Source organism: Anolis sagrei, chromosome 1 (assembly GCF_037176765.1).
Source record: "Anolis sagrei isolate rAnoSag1 chromosome 1, rAnoSag1.mat, whole genome shotgun sequence".
Lineage (NCBI taxonomy): Eukaryota > Metazoa > Chordata > Lepidosauria > Squamata > Dactyloidae > Anolis > Anolis sagrei.
The window spans coordinates 226,985,947-227,003,970 of record NC_090021.1 but is presented as its reverse complement, the minus strand read 5'-3'; the positions used below and the strand labels follow the sequence as shown (position 1 = coordinate 227,003,970).

The 18,024-nt window shown below is 44.0% G+C and overlaps 1 protein-coding gene and 1 long non-coding RNA gene across 2 annotated transcripts in view; one reads left to right on the top strand and one right to left on the bottom strand.

The window, feature by feature from the left end:
- Window positions 1-3,578: 3,578 nt before the first annotated feature.
- The window catches only part of IGFBP2 (insulin like growth factor binding protein 2), an 86,446-nt gene continuing 72,000 nt past the window's right edge, over window positions 3,579-18,024 (top strand). Inside the window, exon 1 of the mRNA XM_060773950.2 lies at window positions 3,579-4,167. Within this exon, the coding sequence (XP_060629933.2) occupies window positions 3,711-4,167 (457 nt within the window). The 5' untranslated portion in view covers window positions 3,579-3,710. The remainder of the gene's footprint in view (window positions 4,168-18,024) is intronic.
- Window positions 14,269-18,024, bottom strand: part of LOC137098011 (uncharacterized) — a 30,242-nt gene continuing 26,486 nt past the window's right edge. Inside the window, exons 2-3 of the long non-coding RNA XR_010910541.1 lie at window positions 15,914-16,464; window positions 14,269-14,941 (exon numbers count right to left, since the gene is read on the bottom strand). This is a non-coding gene — a long non-coding RNA (uncharacterized lncRNA). The remainder of the gene's footprint in view (window positions 14,942-15,913; window positions 16,465-18,024) is intronic.

Sequence of the window (18,024 nt, the reverse complement as noted above, 5' to 3'; positions counted from 1 at the left end):
TTGTACCCCTATTGGTACTAATGTTGAAGAGTGGTCCCTGGTCAGAGTGGTTCCTGGTCAAAAAAAAGTTTGGGAACCACTGCATTAGATGCTTCCTTTTTTAAAAAAAACAAAAAACACTATCTCCTGTAGAGATTTAACAGATCATCAGTAATATGATGCATTTTGCACAATGCCCCAATATTTTAGGGCATTTTCTGGTTTGAGACTGGGTAGGTGGGTATCTTTATGTTCTTTGTTTGATTTTGATATTATTATTGGAAATTTGAGATTGTGGGATTTGTAAGGTTTGCCTGAAGTGCCCACTTCCTGCAAAAGGCCTTTGAGAAGCTGCAAACCTCTTTCTCATCATTCACATTGTTGCTTGTTTGATGAGTTCATTTGCGTGCAGCACGTACTGAACTTCTGAGTCATTCAGAGACAGTCCTTACTTAGACTTGATTATTTCAAGACAGTGGAAGCCTGATGAAGTATACAGAACAGAAAGTGCAGTCCTATTTACACCACGCCAAGACCTTACAGGCTGACGAGGCACAAAAATGCAGGGCAAGATATACAAGCAACAGCTGTCCTCCGCACAATAACGCAAAACATCATACTGGCCTTGCATTAGGAGGACTTCAAGAAAGATATTGAGAAGCTGGAATGTGTCCAGAGGAGTGCAATCAAATTGGTCAAAGGTCTGGAAGCTAAAGACCTATGACGAGTGGCTCAGGCAGCTGAGTATGTTTAGCTTGGAGAAAAGAAGGCTGAGCGGGGACCTGAGAGCCAGGTGATCCTTGTTCTGTCTGCCCAGAATGCCCCACCTCAGAGTTTAATATTAACAGGAATGCCACTGGCAGAACATCTATGGAGCTTTCCATGGGTGTCATTGGGTTAGGAGAGCAAACACAACATCCTTTCTACTGGTGGAGATGATGATGATGGTGATGATGATGATGATGATGATGATGATGATGATCCCACTTTTATCTCAGGGCCCAAGACCAGAAGTGACTCTGCCATATCCAACACTCTCTCCTTACAGTTAGGTGATTAGGATTGCTCTGCTTTGCTTTATTGTAAACATAGCTATAACCAGAAAATATTTGGGGGGGGGGGGGGGTTAAACTTTTTTTAGCGAATCATGAAGAGTCATATTATATATTAGGTGACCCCTCGTTGTCCGAGTAGCTCTTATACCTATAGGAATTGCTCCCATATCAGTCTTAAAATGTGGGCAAAGCAGCCCTAAACTGCAAAGAAATAGTGTTAATTATTGTTCATTATGTTCTCTGCCATAGAGTGCTTGTTCCTCACCAAACTACGGTGTCTCATTGCTTTGAGCCATAATACTGAAGTGGGGTCAACCTGCCTTCATTCTATAGTGCCAGGACTCAATGTTAAGGGATTTGGGAGCTGTGATTCACAGAAGGCTTAGCCCTCTTCAGCAGAGAAGGCTCAATATCTTGTAAAACTACAACTATAAGTTGCATTGAGCTATGGCAGTTGCAGTGGGGTCAACCTGCCTTCATTCTACACCAGGCAGGGTGTACTTCGGCCCTCCAGGTGTTTTGGACTTTGACCCTTGCCGTTCCTATCAGCCTCAGGCCCTTTCCTTTTCCTTAGTCCTGCAGCAGTGCTTCTCAACCTGGGAGTCAGGCCCCCTGGGGAGGTTTGAGGGAGTTTTGGAGAGGTCACCAAAGACCATTAAAAAAACATATATTTCTGATGGTCTTAGGAACCCTTTTGGCAAAGAAGGATGAAGATCTCTCTGCCTGTCCTCTTCCTTTTTGGAAACAGATGGCTAGTCCTCCCACCAAAAGCCCTCTTCTGCTGTGATTGGCTGGCCTTTCAGCCAATCTCCAAACACCACATTTGGGCATATTGAGTATTTGTGCCAAGTTTGGTCCAGATCTATCATTGTTTGAGTCCATAGTGCTGTCTGGATGTAGGTGAACTACAACTCCAAAACTCAAGGTCAATGCCCATCAAGCCCTCCCAGTATTTTCTGTTGGTCATGGGAGTTCTGTGTGCCAGGTTTGGTTCAATTCCATCATTGGTAGTGTTCAGAATGCTTGTTGATTGTATATGAACTATAAATCCCAACAACTACAACTCTCTAATGACAAAATCAACCCTCCCCCAACCCCACCAGTATTCAAATTTGTATGTATTGGGTATATCTGTCAAATTTGGTCAAGTGAATGAAAATCCATCCTGCATATCTGATATTTACATTACAATTCACAACAGTAGCAAAGTTACAGTTAAGAAGTAACAACAAAAATAATTTTCTGGTTGGGGGTCACCACAACATGGGAAACTGTATTAAGGGGCTGCGGCATTAGGAAGGTTGAGAAACACTGTTCTACAGGGTAGATCAGGGGTCCCCAAACTAAGGATGCAGCCCTCCACGGCCCCTGCTCTGACTCAGGGTCATCCTAAGCCTGAAGGCACACAACAGCAACAATCCTAATTAACTTGACAAGCTCATCAGTCAAAAGCAGACCCACACTTCCCATTGAAATACTGATTCATGTCAGTTAAAAATTGTGGGATTTTCTGCCTTGATATTCTGGGGGCCCTTCCACACAGCCCTGTATCCCAGAATATCAAGGCAGAAAATCCCACAAGATCTGCTCTGAACTGAAATATACGGCAATGTGGACTTAGATAAGTCAGTTCAAAAGTGATATTGTGGGACAATCTGCCTTGATATTCTGGGGACCCTTCCACACAGCCCTATATTCCAGAATATCAAGGCAGAATGTCCCACAATATCTGCTTTGAACTGAAATATATGGCAGTGTGGACTTAGATAAGTCAGTTCAAAACAGATATTGTGGGATTTTCTGCCTTGATATTCTGAGATATATGGCTGTGTGGAAGGGCCCCTGGTTTATCAAGGCAGACAATCCCACAATATCTGCTTTGAACTGGAATATATGGCAATGTGGATTCGGGTAAGTCAGTTCAAAAGAGATATTGTGGGATTTTCTCCCTTGATATTCTGGGGACCCTTCCACACAGCCCTATATCCCAGAATATCAAGGCAGAATGTCCTACAATATCTGTTTTGAACTGGAATATATGGTAGTGTGGATTCAGGTAAGTCAGTTCTAAACACATCTTGTGGGATATTCTGGGATATAGGGCTGTGTGGGAGGGCCCCCAGTTTATCAAGGCAAACAATCCCACAATATCTGCTTTGAACTGGAATATATGGCAGTGTGGATTCAGGTAAGTCAGTTCTAAACATATCTTGATACTCTGGGATGTGTGGAAGAGCCCCCACAGCAACTCAGACCCACACTTCCCATTGAAATATTGATTCATGTCAGGTAAAATTATACTTCATTTTAAATATTGTCATGGTTTTTTTTCCTCCCCTCACTACCAATAAGATATGTGCAGTGTGCATAGGAAATTGTTCCATTTTTTTTTTCCAAACGATGCCCGCCGCCCTTTGCAACCGTCCGAGGGACCCCTGCGATGGATGGAGCCAAAGCGGGCAGGAGCTTTCGCGCCCCGCCCTTGCAACGCAGGAGCGTAGGAGGCGGGGAACCGGGCGGTGTTAGGACCCCGCGGCGCCTTGCTCTCGCCTTCCCGCCGCCGCCGCAGGAGCAGCAGTAGCAGCAGCACCTGCCCGTCCGTGCGTGCGTCCGTCGGTGGGGTGCTCGCTCTGTGTGTGTGTGCCTGGCGCTCTGGTTCGCTCCTTCTCTTGCAGGATGGCCGGGCTGCGGGGCTGGCTGCTGCTGGCGGCTCTGCTGCGGGCGCCGTCGGGTCTGGCGCTGCCCGAGGTGCTGTTCCGCTGCCCGCCTTGCAGCGCCGAGCGCCTGGCCGCTTGCCCCAAGGCGCCCGCCGCCCCGACGGCGCTCTGCCCCGAGCTGGTCCGCGAGCCCGGCTGCGGCTGCTGCGCCCTCTGCGCCCGCCTCGAAGGAGAGCCCTGCGGCGTCTACACGCCTCGCTGCGCCGCCGGGCTCCGCTGCTACCCGCGGCCCGGCGCCGAGCTGCCCCTCCAGGCCCTCGTCCAGGGACAGGGCACCTGCGCGCGGGTGGGCGGAGGGACAACCCCACCGGCAGCCGGGGGACCTGCCACCGCCGCCGGAACAGCAGCAGCAGCAGGAGGAGGAGGAGGAGGAGGGGACCCCGCCGCCGCCGCCGCCGCTGCATACGACGGGACAGGTGAGTGAGCCGCACCGGCACATGCGTTCCTGAGCATGCACAGAGGGCTTCTCCGCAGGCCAAGGAGAAGGCAGTGGCTTGCATTCTTAGAAGCCCAGGGCGACCACGATGTCTTCTAGGAAGAACTCAGCATACTCCCTTTGTAGCCCCCATGGGGTTCCTGAGCCTACGCAGAGTGCGTCCCTAAACCTATGTTTCTACGCCCAAAGAATGCTTGCTGCGCTGGAATCGCAGGGGGTGGGGTGGGGTGGGGTGGGGGGCATAAGATCAATCTTTTCCCTGTGATTGACGGACTCGCTCTGCCAGAGCTTCCCTTTCTTAGGGCTGGGAGGCGAGGCCGGCCCTCAGCAGAGGGAGCGCTTGGGGCGTGCTCGTGGCGAAGGCGAGCGGTGCGGAGCTTGCCGGCCTCCGACGTCTCGGCTGAGGAGGAGGAGGAGGAGGAGGCGTTGCGTGGTCTCCCTCCAGTGCAGACCCCTGGGCAAACGGAGGCACGCCTTAGATGGGTGGCACCTGGAAGCAGGGAGAAGCTTTTAGCGGGTGCAGAGAGGGAAGGAAAACCGGCAGATGAGGATATACATATATCATATAATATATCATATTCTTGGGATGGATCTGTGGGTGGATGGTTGGTTAAATAGACCAATAGAGAGATAGACCGATGGATAGACCAATAGATAGATAGATAGATAGATAGATAGATAGATAGACCGATAGATAGTCTGATAGATAGACCAATAGATAGTCCCATAGATAGATAGAGAGATAGATAGTCTGATAGGTAGACTGATAGATAGATAATCGGATATGTAGATAGCCTGATAGATAAACAGATAGGTAGTCCAGTAGATAGATAGTCCGATAGATAGACTGATAGCTAGATAAATAGTCCCATAGATAGATAGATAGATAGATAGATAGATAGAGTCTGATAGATAGACTGATAGATAGTTCAATAGATGGATAGATAGACCAATAGATAGATAGTCCCATAGATATATAGACAGATAGGTAGATAGTCAGATAGATAGATAGATAGATAGTCCAATAGATAGTTAAATAGACCAATATAGTCCAATAGAGAGATAGACCGATAGATAATCCAATAAGTAGATAGATAGTCTCATAGATAGATAGACCAATAGATAGTCCAATAGATAAATAGTCCCATAGATAGACAGACTGATAGGTAGATAGTCAGATAGATAAACAGATAGATAGTCCAGTAGATAGATAGTCTGATAGATAGACTGATAGCTAGATAAATAGTCCCATAGATAGATAGATAGATAGATAGATAGAGTCTGATAGATAGATGACAGACTGATAGATAGTTCAATAGATGGATAGACAGACCAATAGATAGATAGTCCCATAGATATATAGACTGATAGGTAGATAGTCAGATAGATAGATAGATAGTCCAATAGATAGTTAAATAGACCGATATAGTCCAATAGAGAGATAGACCAATAGATAATCCAAAAATTGATAGATAGTCCCATAGTTAGATAGACCAATAGATAGCCCAATAGATAAATAGTCCCATAGATAGATAGACTGACAGGTAGATAGTCAGATAGATAAATAGATAGATAGTCCGATAAATAGTTAGATAGACCGATAGATAGTCCAATAGAGAGAGAGATAGACCAATAGATAATCCAATAAATAGATAGCCCTATAGATAGATAGACTGATAGGTATATAGTCCCATAGATAGATAGACCAATAGATAGATAGACAGATAAATAGATGGATGGATGGCGCTCTCTCTCCAGGAACCCCCAGCCATCATAGTCAGTGAGGATTCTCGGAGTTTTGATCAAAAAGAAGAGAGAGAAAAGAAGACAGAGAAAGCTCCCCCTTTCCCCCAACTCTTTGTATGAAGGGAGGGAGGTGAGACTGAGGTGAGATCAAGAAAGGAAGAATTTCAGAAAGAAGACAACAGACTATAAGTCACTGATGAGTGGGAAATAGAGGTCCTGGTCTATTTAATGTCTAGAATTGGCAAGGTGTAAGAGTAAGAAGTAGGGAGAAGTGATTGCTGAGTGAAGCTGGCAGGGGTGACGGGATGACTAAAAAGGAGAAAGGAGGAAAACTCTAGTGTGTGAGGGGAGCAGTGCTTCCCTGCAAGGCAGAGTTCAGTTGTGACTAGGCACATCTCAGAGTAAGGGAGATTACCTCTGAGGTATCAGAAGTGAATGAGGATATCCTTGTACTATAGTGTTAGATCCGGATCTGTGGAGATGGGGCATGGGAGTTGCAGATAAGTATGTTTGGGTGTTGGAACTAGTCGTTTTTAGAGGGAAATCCCCACTTTTTAGATAGTAGTCTGTGTTGCTGATGCTATGTGTTTTCATGGCATGCCTGTTTTTCTAGCAACCCTATCAACAGGGTTTCCTCGGTCTCAGAGAATGTGATTCGCCCAAGGTCATCCAGGCTGCAACCACACTGCCCTATAATCCAGTTCAATGCAGCGAATTCACATTCTAGAACTAGATTATAGGGCAGTGTAGATCCAACACTCGTGGGTGTCCATGGCTTAAGGATTCAAACCCTGATCTTCCAGAGTCATAATCTAACACCCAAAGCATTAAAGTACACTGTCACTCAGTATGTATTACTTCACATTACTTCCAAACCAACTCTATATCATTTGATCGCTCTGTTCATTCTTCTGAGTAAGAACCTGGATTTCTGCCCTGACCACGACCTCATTGGATAGGGATAGTTATATCTTGTTAGCCAAGTCTCCAACCTTGTGGAAGAGGTAAATCTCAAGAGGGACAGGTGGCCAGAGGAATAGGATAGGATCTCTGCTTGTTGGCTATGCCTTCTGTGTCCTAGCAGCCAATGTCTTCTGTCCCCTTAAATTCAGATGGTGGCTTTAGTGAGCAGGAGACACTTACTCACATACACACACATATATAAATACACAGTCTGAAAACAGGAGTTCTACTTTCATTCATGGAAAGCTAATTGTAACCCATTTTGAAACCCTGTATGGAGCTTGGGCTACAAGGAGTGGACCAGCTTCTATCGCTGTGCTCCTTATTGGCATCATCACCTTGCCTGGAACCAAGGCTTGAGAAAACTAAACCAGAATCTATATCATCATCTTTATTTATACCCCGCTACCATCTCCCCGAAGGGACTCAGGGAGGCTAACATGAGGCCAAGTTACAATAAAACAAAAGTACATATAACAAAACAATGACATCAAATAAATAAAATAGTAGTTGAGGTGAGGACATTCCAAGTTGACATTGCCACTGCAATGTTGGATTACATTGCAGTCACGCAATGAGTTAAATTCTTGTGCCAGCTAAACTGCTGACCTGAAGGTCAGCAGTTCTAATCCTCAAGATGGGATGAGTTCCCATCTGTCAGCTTCAGCTTCTCATGTGGGGACATGAGAGAAGCCTCCCACAGGATGATAAAACATCCAGGTATCACCTGGGCAATGTTTCTGGAGATGACCAATTCTCTCACATCAGAAGCGACTTGCAGTTTCTCAAGTTGCTTCTGACACAATAGAAAAAACAAGGTGTATGTGTGTCTGTGTCTGTGTCTGTGTGTATACACACAGACACACACCTTGCATTTCAGTCTTCTATTCAAAAATGCTTGTGTATATAATAATTGAGTCCTGCAGGGAAAAGACTATGTGAGACTTCTCTCTGGGAACAAGTGTGTGTGGCTGTGTCATGAGGAGAACAGGAAGCAGTAGGAGCATTTAAATAAGCATCTCTTCACGTGCAGTCTGAGGTTATGCAGTTCTTGGTTCTGCCAACCAAACACAAAAACTTCAGCTGAAAGGAACTGGTGAGTTTTAAAAGAGCATTGAGACCACTTGTTCTTTCCTTTTTTATACTCTATCAGATTAATATATTTGCTTCTTCATCTGTTGCTAGCTGGATGTGCTAGGATACTAAGAGTGGTTCATACTTCATGTTACCTGTGAATGCAGTGGTTTGACTCCAATGTGGAATGCACAGGATTTATGCATATAGATGAACATCCTTAAATGTGCAGTACATGCTGAAGACATGCTGAAGAAGATGACTACTCATGATGTCCTAATTCCTATTTAAGCATGTTTAAGGACACTTTCTGCCATTTCAATATTTCCTGTAGACAGTGTAATGCAGTGTGACATACCAGGACCAAACACAATTGCCACACGAAGTGCAAAGTAATTGCAAGTTACACCTTATAAGTCCCCATCTCTTTGGTCACCTAGGTCTTCTCCCCAGGCAGCTAAGTCTACAGCAGTATTTCGCAACCTGCCTAACACTGTGACCACTTAATACACTTCCACGTGTTATGGTGACCCCCATCCATAAAATTATTTTTGTTGCTACTTCATAACTGTAATTTTGCAATTGTTATGAATCGTAATGTAAATATCTGACATGCAGGATGTATTTTCATTCACTGGACCAAATTTGGCACAAATACCCAATATGCCCAAATTTGAATACTGGTGGAGTTGGGGGGGGGGTGATTTGGGAGTTGTAGTTGCTGGAATTTATAGTTAATTTACAATCAAAGAGCATTCTGAACTCCACCAATGATGGAATTGAACCAAACCTGGCACACAGAACTCCCATGACCAACAGAAAATACTGGAAGGGTTTGGCAGGCATTGACCTTGAGTTTTGGAGTTGTAGTTCACCTACATCCAGACAGCACTGTGGACTCAAATAATGATAGATCTGGACCAAACTTTGCATGAAAATTCAATATGCTGAAATGTGAACACTAGTGGAGTTTGGGGAAAATAGATCTTGACATTTGGGAGTTATCGTTGCTAGGATCTATAGTTCACCTATAATCAGAGCATAATGAACCCCACCAACAAAAAAATTGGACCAGACTTCCCACACAGAACCCCCATGTCTTGAAGGGACTCACTGACATGAGCCTCCCTCCAGCCTCACATGCTTTTTCCCGCCTGCACATGCACACCAGGCTGTCATGCGCCAAGCATCCCTGCTCTCCCCGCTTGGAGTCTCAGAAACAGACCTCCCCTTGACCTAGAGGCTGGCCAATCACAGCAGAGGAGGGCTTTTAATGGGAGGATTTGCCGTTTCTTAAAAGGAAGAGAAAGACAGGCGGAGATATCTTCAGCCTTCTCTGCCAAAGGGATTCCTTATATATATGTTTTCTAATGGTATTTGGTGGCCCCCCTGAAACCCTCTTGTGAACCCCCAGGTTGAGAAACACTGGTCTACAGTATCAATAAGATGTTGCAATTTGCTGGTTAAACACCTTGAAGGTCCCACCTAAAATTCCCTGGTGTGAGCAAGTAGTTACAATGATGTTAAAGGTTACTCTGGCAGAATCAGAGATGAATGGCATGTGAAGGTCCATATCTGTCATGTTTCAACTGCTATAGTAAAAACTCTGTTAAAAGTGGTGTGTATGTAAATTATAAACGTACATGCAAAGTATTTGAGGCAAATATGTCTTCAGCGCATCTGTTTCCGTTACATGTTGCTGATTGTGTATTGTTTCACTTTGTTCTATTTCTACAGTTATGTCATGCACAGCACGCTCCTAAGTATGTTCTGTGTTCAGTGGGACTTACTCTTTGTTTAAGCAATTGGATAATTGGTTTAACATTTAATCTTCAAACAAAATGAAAACGTAGTACCCTTGTATCCACAGGGTTTGGTTTGAGGACCCCCATGGATACCCAAATCTATAAATTCTATAGATTCTCAATTCTCAGTATATACAATTCCATAAAGAAATAGTGTTCCTTATATATAAAATTGAAAAGTGCTTCTGGACTCTTTCCCCCAGCCATTCTCTTTTTGGAGTGCCAAATTTGTGTAATTAGCCAATTATGAGAAGATAAATATATATCATGTGTTTTCAATGAAATTACATATGAGGAAATTTCATTTATCAAGTGCTTGGTCTGAATTTTAAGTTCTTTTGTAGTCATTCTCTTAATAATACATTAACCAAAACCAAACAGATCTTTTTGTTGCATTGCCTGTGTGTTTCTTGAAATAAAGCTAGGGAAATGCAGAGCATAACAGTAATATTATGCCCCCGGTGGCACAGCGAGTTAAACTGCTCAGCTGCTGAACTTGCTGACAGGAAGGTTTGCGGTTGAAATTCAGAGAACAAGGTGAGCTCCCGCTGTTAGCCCCATCTTCTGCCAACTTAGCAGTTTGAAAACATACCAATATAAGTAGATCAATAGGTACTGCTTCTGCGGGAAGGCAACAGCAATCCATCCAATCATGTTGGCCACATGACATTGGAGGTGTCTACAAACAATGCCGGCTCTTCAGCTTAAAAATTGAGATGAGCGCCAGCCCCCAGAATCAGACATGACTAGACTCGATGTCAGGGGAAACATTTACTTTTAACTTAACAATAAATGTGGAAGTGTGATATTTTAAACCATTGACTTCTAGAGGAAGGGAGCACAGCATCCTGATAAAGTTGTGCTATGGCTCTAAAAGCTGCAATAGGTTTGCTTAAATGCAAATGAAGTTTTCACTAGACAAAAAAGCAGTTATCTTCACTGAATGTTCTTCATTCAATATTGCATTCCAGCTGGCTGCCTGAAAAAAAAGTGTGAGTGGGATGATGGGAGGTTTTCCATTAAAAGCAGAAATGGAGAATTAGAGTAATCAATCTTGGAATCCAAGCATGGGGAGTACGGGGAAAGTGGCTTAAACTCATTCTTGGAAACTTAGACAAAATAAGTTTGAATTTGACACATTTTGGGCATGAGCAGTTCTTGTCTGCTACAGAACCAGGTGTTGGTTTATTGTCCTTCCTGTGAATTCCATGAATTGTAGTGATTTGCATAGGAGGGGAAGGGAGGGAGATCCTTCTCTTGACTGGGGATTGGAATGTAAAACTTGTGTGCAATTCCTAAATTCCTAAATTAAGGGGTTGGCAAGTTTGTCCCTGACGAGAGTCAGGAAGGTTGCCCAAGTGAAACAAGGAATAAGACAGAATTCTCCTGCTGTGGGTTTCAGTATTGTTTAATCTTCCACAAAGATCGGAGCTTGCCAAGCTAGAAAAAAACCTAAGACAGAAAGAAATACAAATAATCAGCAGCAAGGACTGGATGCTGTTACTGATTGTAAAAAAGGGCCAGGGGTATTTGGGAGAACGTTGGAACAAAAAAGAGAGAGTCTGTGGATATTATTAACGAACCAAGTGTAATAATAGTAATAATAATAATAATAATAATAATAATAATAATAATAATTTTATTTTTTATTTCATATCAAAAGCATTGTATAAATTAGTATAAACTGGTAAAAATAGGAGCACAGGCAGCTAAATATCTTTTGACCAAAAATGGGCAACAGCAATGGCATTTTCTGTAGCCTCCAACAATTCTTCCTCTGTACATGAGGCAAGGCATAGTGGCCAAGCATACAGATGCGGAGTTGTCTGTTCTTCTCCACAGTCACACAAGGTGTGGGATTTTTTTAGGTAGTGCCATTTTGCCAGGTTGTCATTTGATCTGCCCATTCCACTTCTGAGTCTGTTCAGGGACTTCCAAATGATGATGATGATGATGATGGTGATGATGATGGTGATGATGATGATGATGATGATGATGATGATGATGATACACTTTATTTATATTCCACGCTTCTCCCTTAGGGTGGATTACAGCATTTACTTACATAGGCAAACATTCAGTGCCTTTACATCATATACAATGACACACGAACACAAACAAAGGCAGAGGCTTCTCCTTTCATTTCTGGCTTCTGGAGGAGGTGCTCATCTCTGGCTCTGGGGAGGTACTTTTTCTCCATTTTCAAGCCGAGGAGCCTGCGTTGTCAACCCCTGGTTGTGAGGCCAGCAAGATTGCTTGGAGCATCTCTTTGCCTTTTACCTTTCTATTTTTTCACATTTGCATGTTTTCATTCTGCTAGGTTGGCAGGAGCTGGAGTTGTCAGACGGGAACTGACCCCATCTTGTGAATTCAAACTGCCAACCTTCCGGTCAGCAGTTCAGCAGCACAAGGGTTTAACTGATTGCACCACTGTGGCTCCTGTGTTGTTGTTGTTCATTCGTTCAGTCGTCTCCGACTCTTCGTGACCTCGTGGACCAGCCCACGCCAGAGCTCCCTGTCGGCCGTCACCACCCCCAGCTCCTTCAAGGTCAGTCCAGTCACTTCAAGGATGCCATCCATCCATCTTGCCCTAGGTCGGCCCCTCTTCCTTTTGCCTTCCACTTTGCCCAGCATAATTGTCTTCTCTAGGCTTTCCTGTCTCCTCATGATGTGGCCAAAGTACTTCAACTTTGTCTCTAGTATCCTTCCTTCCAGTGAGCAGCCGGGCTTTATTTCCTGGAGGATGGACTGGTTGGATCTTCTCGCAGTCCAAGGCACTCTCAGCACTTTCCTCCAACACCACAGCTCAAAAGCATCGATCTTCCTTCGCTCAGCCTTCCCTATGGTCCAGCTCTCACATCCGTAGGTGACTACAGGGAATACCATGGCTTTGACTAGGCGGATCTTTGTTGCCAGTCTGATGTCTCTACTCTTTACTATTTTATCGAGACTGGACATTGCTCTCCTCCCAAGAAGTAAGCGTCTTCTGATTTCCTGGCCACAGTCTGCATCTGCAGTAATCTTTGCACCTAGAAATACAAAGTCTGTCACGGCCTCCACGTTTTCTCCCTCTATTTTCCAGTTGTCAATCATTCTTGTTGCCATAATCTTGGTTTTTTTGACGTTCAGCTGCAACCCGGCTTTTGCGCTTTCTTCTTTCACCTTGATTAGAAGGCTCCTCAGCTCCTCCTTGCTTTCGGCCATCAGAGTGGTGTCATCTGCATATCTGAGGTTGTTAATGTTTCTTCCAGCAATTTTCACCCCAGCTTTGCATTCATCAAGCCCCGCACATCGCATGATGTGTTCTGCATACAAGTTAAAAAGGTTGGGTGAGAGTATGCAGCCTTGCCGTACGCCTTTCCCAATCTTGAACCAGTCTGTTGTTCCGTGGTCAGTTCTTACTGTTGCGACTTGGTCCTTGGACAGATTCCTCAGGAGAGAGACAAGGTGGCTTGTTATGCCCATCCCACCAAGAACTTGCCACAATTTATTATGATCCACACAGTCAAAGGCTTTAGAATAGTCAATGAAGCAGAAGTAGATGTTTTTCTGAAACTCCCTGCCTTTCTCCATTATCCAGCGGATATTGGCAATCTGGTCTCTCGTTCCTCTGCCTTTTCTAAACCCAGCTTGAACATCTGGCAACTCTCGCTCCATGTATTGCTGGAGTCTTCCTTGCAGGATCTTGAGCATTACCTTACTGGCATGAGAAATAAGGGCCACTGTACGGAAGTTGGAGCAGTCTTTTGCATTTCCCTTTTTTGGTATGGGGATGTAAGTTGTTTTTTTCCAGTCTGATGGCCATTCTTGTGTTTTCCATATTTGCTGGCATATGGCATGCATCACCTTGACAGCATCATCTTTTAAGATTTTAAACAGTTCAGCTGGGATCCCGTCGTCTCCTGCTGCCTTGTTGTTAGCAATGCTTCTTAAGGCCCATTCAACCTCACTCCTCAGGATGTCTGGTTCTAATTCATTCACCACACCGTCAAAGCTATCCTCGATATTGTTATCCTTCCTATACAGATCTTCTGTATAATCTCGCCACCTTCTCTTGATCTCTTCAGCTTCTGTTAGGTCCCTGCCATCTTTGTTTCTTATCATACCAATTTTTGCCTGAAATTTACCTCCAATGTTTCTAATTTTCTGGAAGAGGTCTCTTGTCCTTCCTATTCTGTTGTCTTCTTCCACTTCCATGCATTGCTTATTTAAAAATAGTTCCTTATCTCTTCTGGCTAACCTCTGGAATTGCGCATTTAACTGGGCATATCTCTCCTTATCCCTGTTTCCTTTTGCTTTCCTCCTTTCTTGGGCTACTTCCAGTGTCTCAGCAGACAACCATTTTGCCTTCTTGGTTTTCTTTTTCTTTGGGACGTACTTTGTTGCCGCCTCCTGAACAATGTCGCGGACTTCTGTCCATAGTTCTTCTGGGACTCTGTTTACTAAATCTAGTCCTTCAAATCTGTTCTGTACAGTTGCTCCTGTGGCTCCTGTACAGTTGTATAATTTGAGGTTCAATTCTATACAGTTAAGTGTTCAATTCTCCGCATTTAATACAGATTAGAACACTGCATCAGAGTTTTCATAATGTTAGAGTTCGTTTATTTCTTTGCTTCTGTTAACAAATTCAACATTCTGGGTATTACCTCTATCTATGCTTGAAACCAAACATTGCAGCTAACAATTCCCACTGTATTCTTACATATAATGTGTTGCTAGGTTTTCATTTCAAGCTTGGCTATTGACTTCAAAAAACTGGAATTTTTCTTCTTCTACTCACATAAATGCAACTGGTTGTGTGAGGTTCAACTATATTTCCAATTTCAGAGGCTGGAGACTTCTGAGTTTCATACTATGAATCAACATGAACACATTGACATTTCCAAAGATATCTGGCAGTGTTTTGTGAAAACCTGGCCATGTGCATCTGCAACTGGTTCCCAGTGATGATACAGCAGGCATGGGAAAATTATCTAACTTGGGGGCTGCATGGTGGACTGGAGCAGGGTGGGTGGTCCAGGAGGGATGGGGTTCTCCCCAAGTCCCTTCCTTGCCCTTTCCTCCCGCCTTCTCTTCTCTTCTCTTCTCTTCTCTTCTCTTCTCTTCTCTTCTGGAGGCAGAAAGTGAAGGAAAGCCAGGAAATGTTTGGATCCCAAAATGGGTAGCCTTGGTCAGGATTAGTTGGTGGACGGGAGAGAAAAAGTGTATTCATTAGACCTCATATTGCCTACTCCTGATATAGAATCCTAGAATCCTAGAGCTGGAAGAGACCCCCAAATGGCCATCCAATCCAACCTCCTGCCATGCAGGAAGGCACAGTCAAAGCACTTCCAATAGACATCCTCTGAAGAAAAGCCTCCAGAGAAGGAGGCTCCATCACACTCTGAGGCAGCCTATACCACTCTCCAGAAAGTTCTTCCTAATCTTTTAAGTCGAATCTATTTCCCTACCATTTCAACTCATTGCTCCCCTGTGCCCTGGTCTCTAGGGTAGCAGAAAATTGGTTTTCCCCCTCCTTTTCTCAATGGGACACCCTTTTAAATCTTGAAACATAGTTCTCATGTTCCCTCTCTTCTCCCAGCTAAACTTCCCCCAGGAGGAAAGGAGGAATGAAAAAGAGGAGGAACAAAGGGAGCAAGAGAAGAATGAATAGAAGGAGGGGCGGAAGAGAAGACAGGGAGGAAAGAGAGAAGGAAGGAAGGATAAAAGGTAAGGAAGGAGGGTGGGAAGGAAGAAAGGACAAAAGGAAGGGAAGGAAGGACGAAAGGGTGAAAAGGGAAGGAGGGAGAAAGAGAGAGGGAGGGAGGGAAGGAAGGACGAAAGAGTGGAAGGGAAGAATGGAAGGAATGGTGGAAGGGAATGGAGGGAAGGAAGGAAGTAGAAAAAGGGAATGAAGCAGGGAGGGAGAGAGGGAGGTAAGGAAGGAAGAGAGAGAGAGAGAAGGAAGGAAGGATGGATAGGATGGTGAGTGAGAGGAGGGCCTGAGAAAAGATTCCAAGGGAACGCATTCGGCCCCTGGCCTGGGTTTGCCCATGCCTGTGATATAGGAATGTTAGGACTATATTCTCGGGGAGCTGCTTTTTAGAATCATAGTATTGCGAAATCATAGAGATGAAAGAGTAGAAAACTAATACATACTCAAGCAACACCCATCCAGGCACTGCTTGAAGAACAGCAAAGAAGAGTCTTGCACACTCTGATTCAGGTTGTTCCTCCTTTAAAACAGGATTTTAAACATCATTATGCGGAAAAGGATAATTAAAGAAAAATCAGCAATTTTTACGAATTGTTAGAGAACTAAAAACAATCATTTTGAATAGTGATTTTCTGTAGTGATCTTGCTACAACAGACTCCAAAAGAACCCCTTCTTTCCATTGCGGCTGTAGAGTCCTTGTTCTGGTTTTCCCATTCCCATGCTATCTTTTGTCTCACCTTGTTAACTTGATTTATACCTTTGTGATCAGCCACCCCAATCCATAGCATGCTTTACACATGTGACAAAATGAGCTGTTACCTATAAAATCTCATGCTGCAATAAATCAACTAGTCTCAAAGGTGTCCCAGGACTTTCACTCCTTAATCCAGAGTGTTTCTGGTCGATAGATTGCAGCCTGTGTTCTTTTTTCCAGGAAGTTTTCTTGTTCAGTGCTTCTGTGTATTTTCCAAGCCATACCCAAACTGTGGAGTCCTGAAAATCAATTAAGACTGTTTCAGTATTTTATCACTGACTCATAGCTGGAACAGTTGCTGAAATTTCCACTTTCATAGCCTGCTTTGCATTAAGATTAGTGTTGGCTTCATTCAATCTAGAGGTAATTGGAGGACATCACAAAGTCTCTGATCATTTCTTAGGAAACTAGCATTAAAATGAGTGAGTGGGTGTTTTTTTTTATTACCAAAATTTAAGGTATGATTCTCTAGGTTGGAACTACTATTTATGTGTGCTACTAATATTTATGTGTGCAACTAATAAATATCAAGCAAATAAGTAGAACTTCACATGTTCACTTTCTTCTTGGATGTAATTTGCTTGAGGATAACAAGCACTCCTTTGTAAGTCTTCAGAATGCTTTGGACATGATTGTTCTAATGTCTGTCTTTTCATTAATCAGATGTCTCATTCCCTCTTCGTTTAAAATGTTATTTCTTCTATATGTTGGGTTGGTACCAAATGAGCCTGGTTTTGCAAAGGAATTGTTCTGTCACGCGCTGGGCCTGTAACAATTGACTTTGAATAGGACGTGAACTTTGTGCCCAGCGGGAAGCCAGGGCGCCTCGAAGAGAGGCCCTCAAGGGTTTTCCTGTAGAAATGGTTGTAGAGTCTTTAATGATTTAACAAAGTCCTTTATTATTGAACAAATTAAACAGATACTTCTCAAATCTTCAATGAGTCAAACAAATGCTTCAAGGCTTTGAGTCAACTGGTGGCTTCCTTACTCTTGGCAACTGTCTTCGTTAACTGTTCTTTCACTTTAAGAGGAAAACCCTTTTTTAATCTCTCCCAGGCTGTCTACTACCTAAGCTTTACTGATGTGGGTTCTACTACTGGATTCAAACTGCGTCTTGAGCACCGAGTAGACCTACCAGTAAAGACTTGCAAATTCTCCAGCTGGAGTTCTTTGGATCTGTAAAGCTGCTTTCCCCCGGAATTTCTTAAGAAACCTTTTAGGGCTGTTTCCCTCAGATGCTGTAAGGCTGAGAGGCTGTAAGCTCCCTGCCAGAGCTTTGAGACTGTTCTCCCCAGAATTCTTAAGAATTCTGCCCCGGAGTGTGGTGGAGGCTCCTTCTTTGGAAGCTTTTAAACAGAGGCTGGATGGCCATCTGTCAGGGGTGATTTGAATGCAATATTCCTGCTTCTTGGCAGGGGGTTGGACTGGATGGCCCATGAGGTCTCTTCCAAGTCTTTGATTCTATGATTCTATGAAGCTTTTCTGCAGGTGAAGCTACTCCACGTCCTATACCTTGGTTTCCTTCTGTTTGTTGTTGTTCATTCGTTCAGTCGTCTCCGACTCTTCGTGACCTCATGGACCAGCCAACGCCAGAGCTCCCTGTCGGCTGTTACCACCCCCAGCTCCCTCAAGGTCAGTCCGGTCACTTCAAGGATGCCATCCATCCATCTTGCCCTTGGTCGGCCCCTCTTCCTTTTGCCTTCCACTTTCCCCAGCATAATTGTCTTCTCTAGGCTTTCCTGTCTCCTCATGATGTGGCCAAAGTACTTCAACTTTGTCTCTAGTATCTTTCCCTCCAG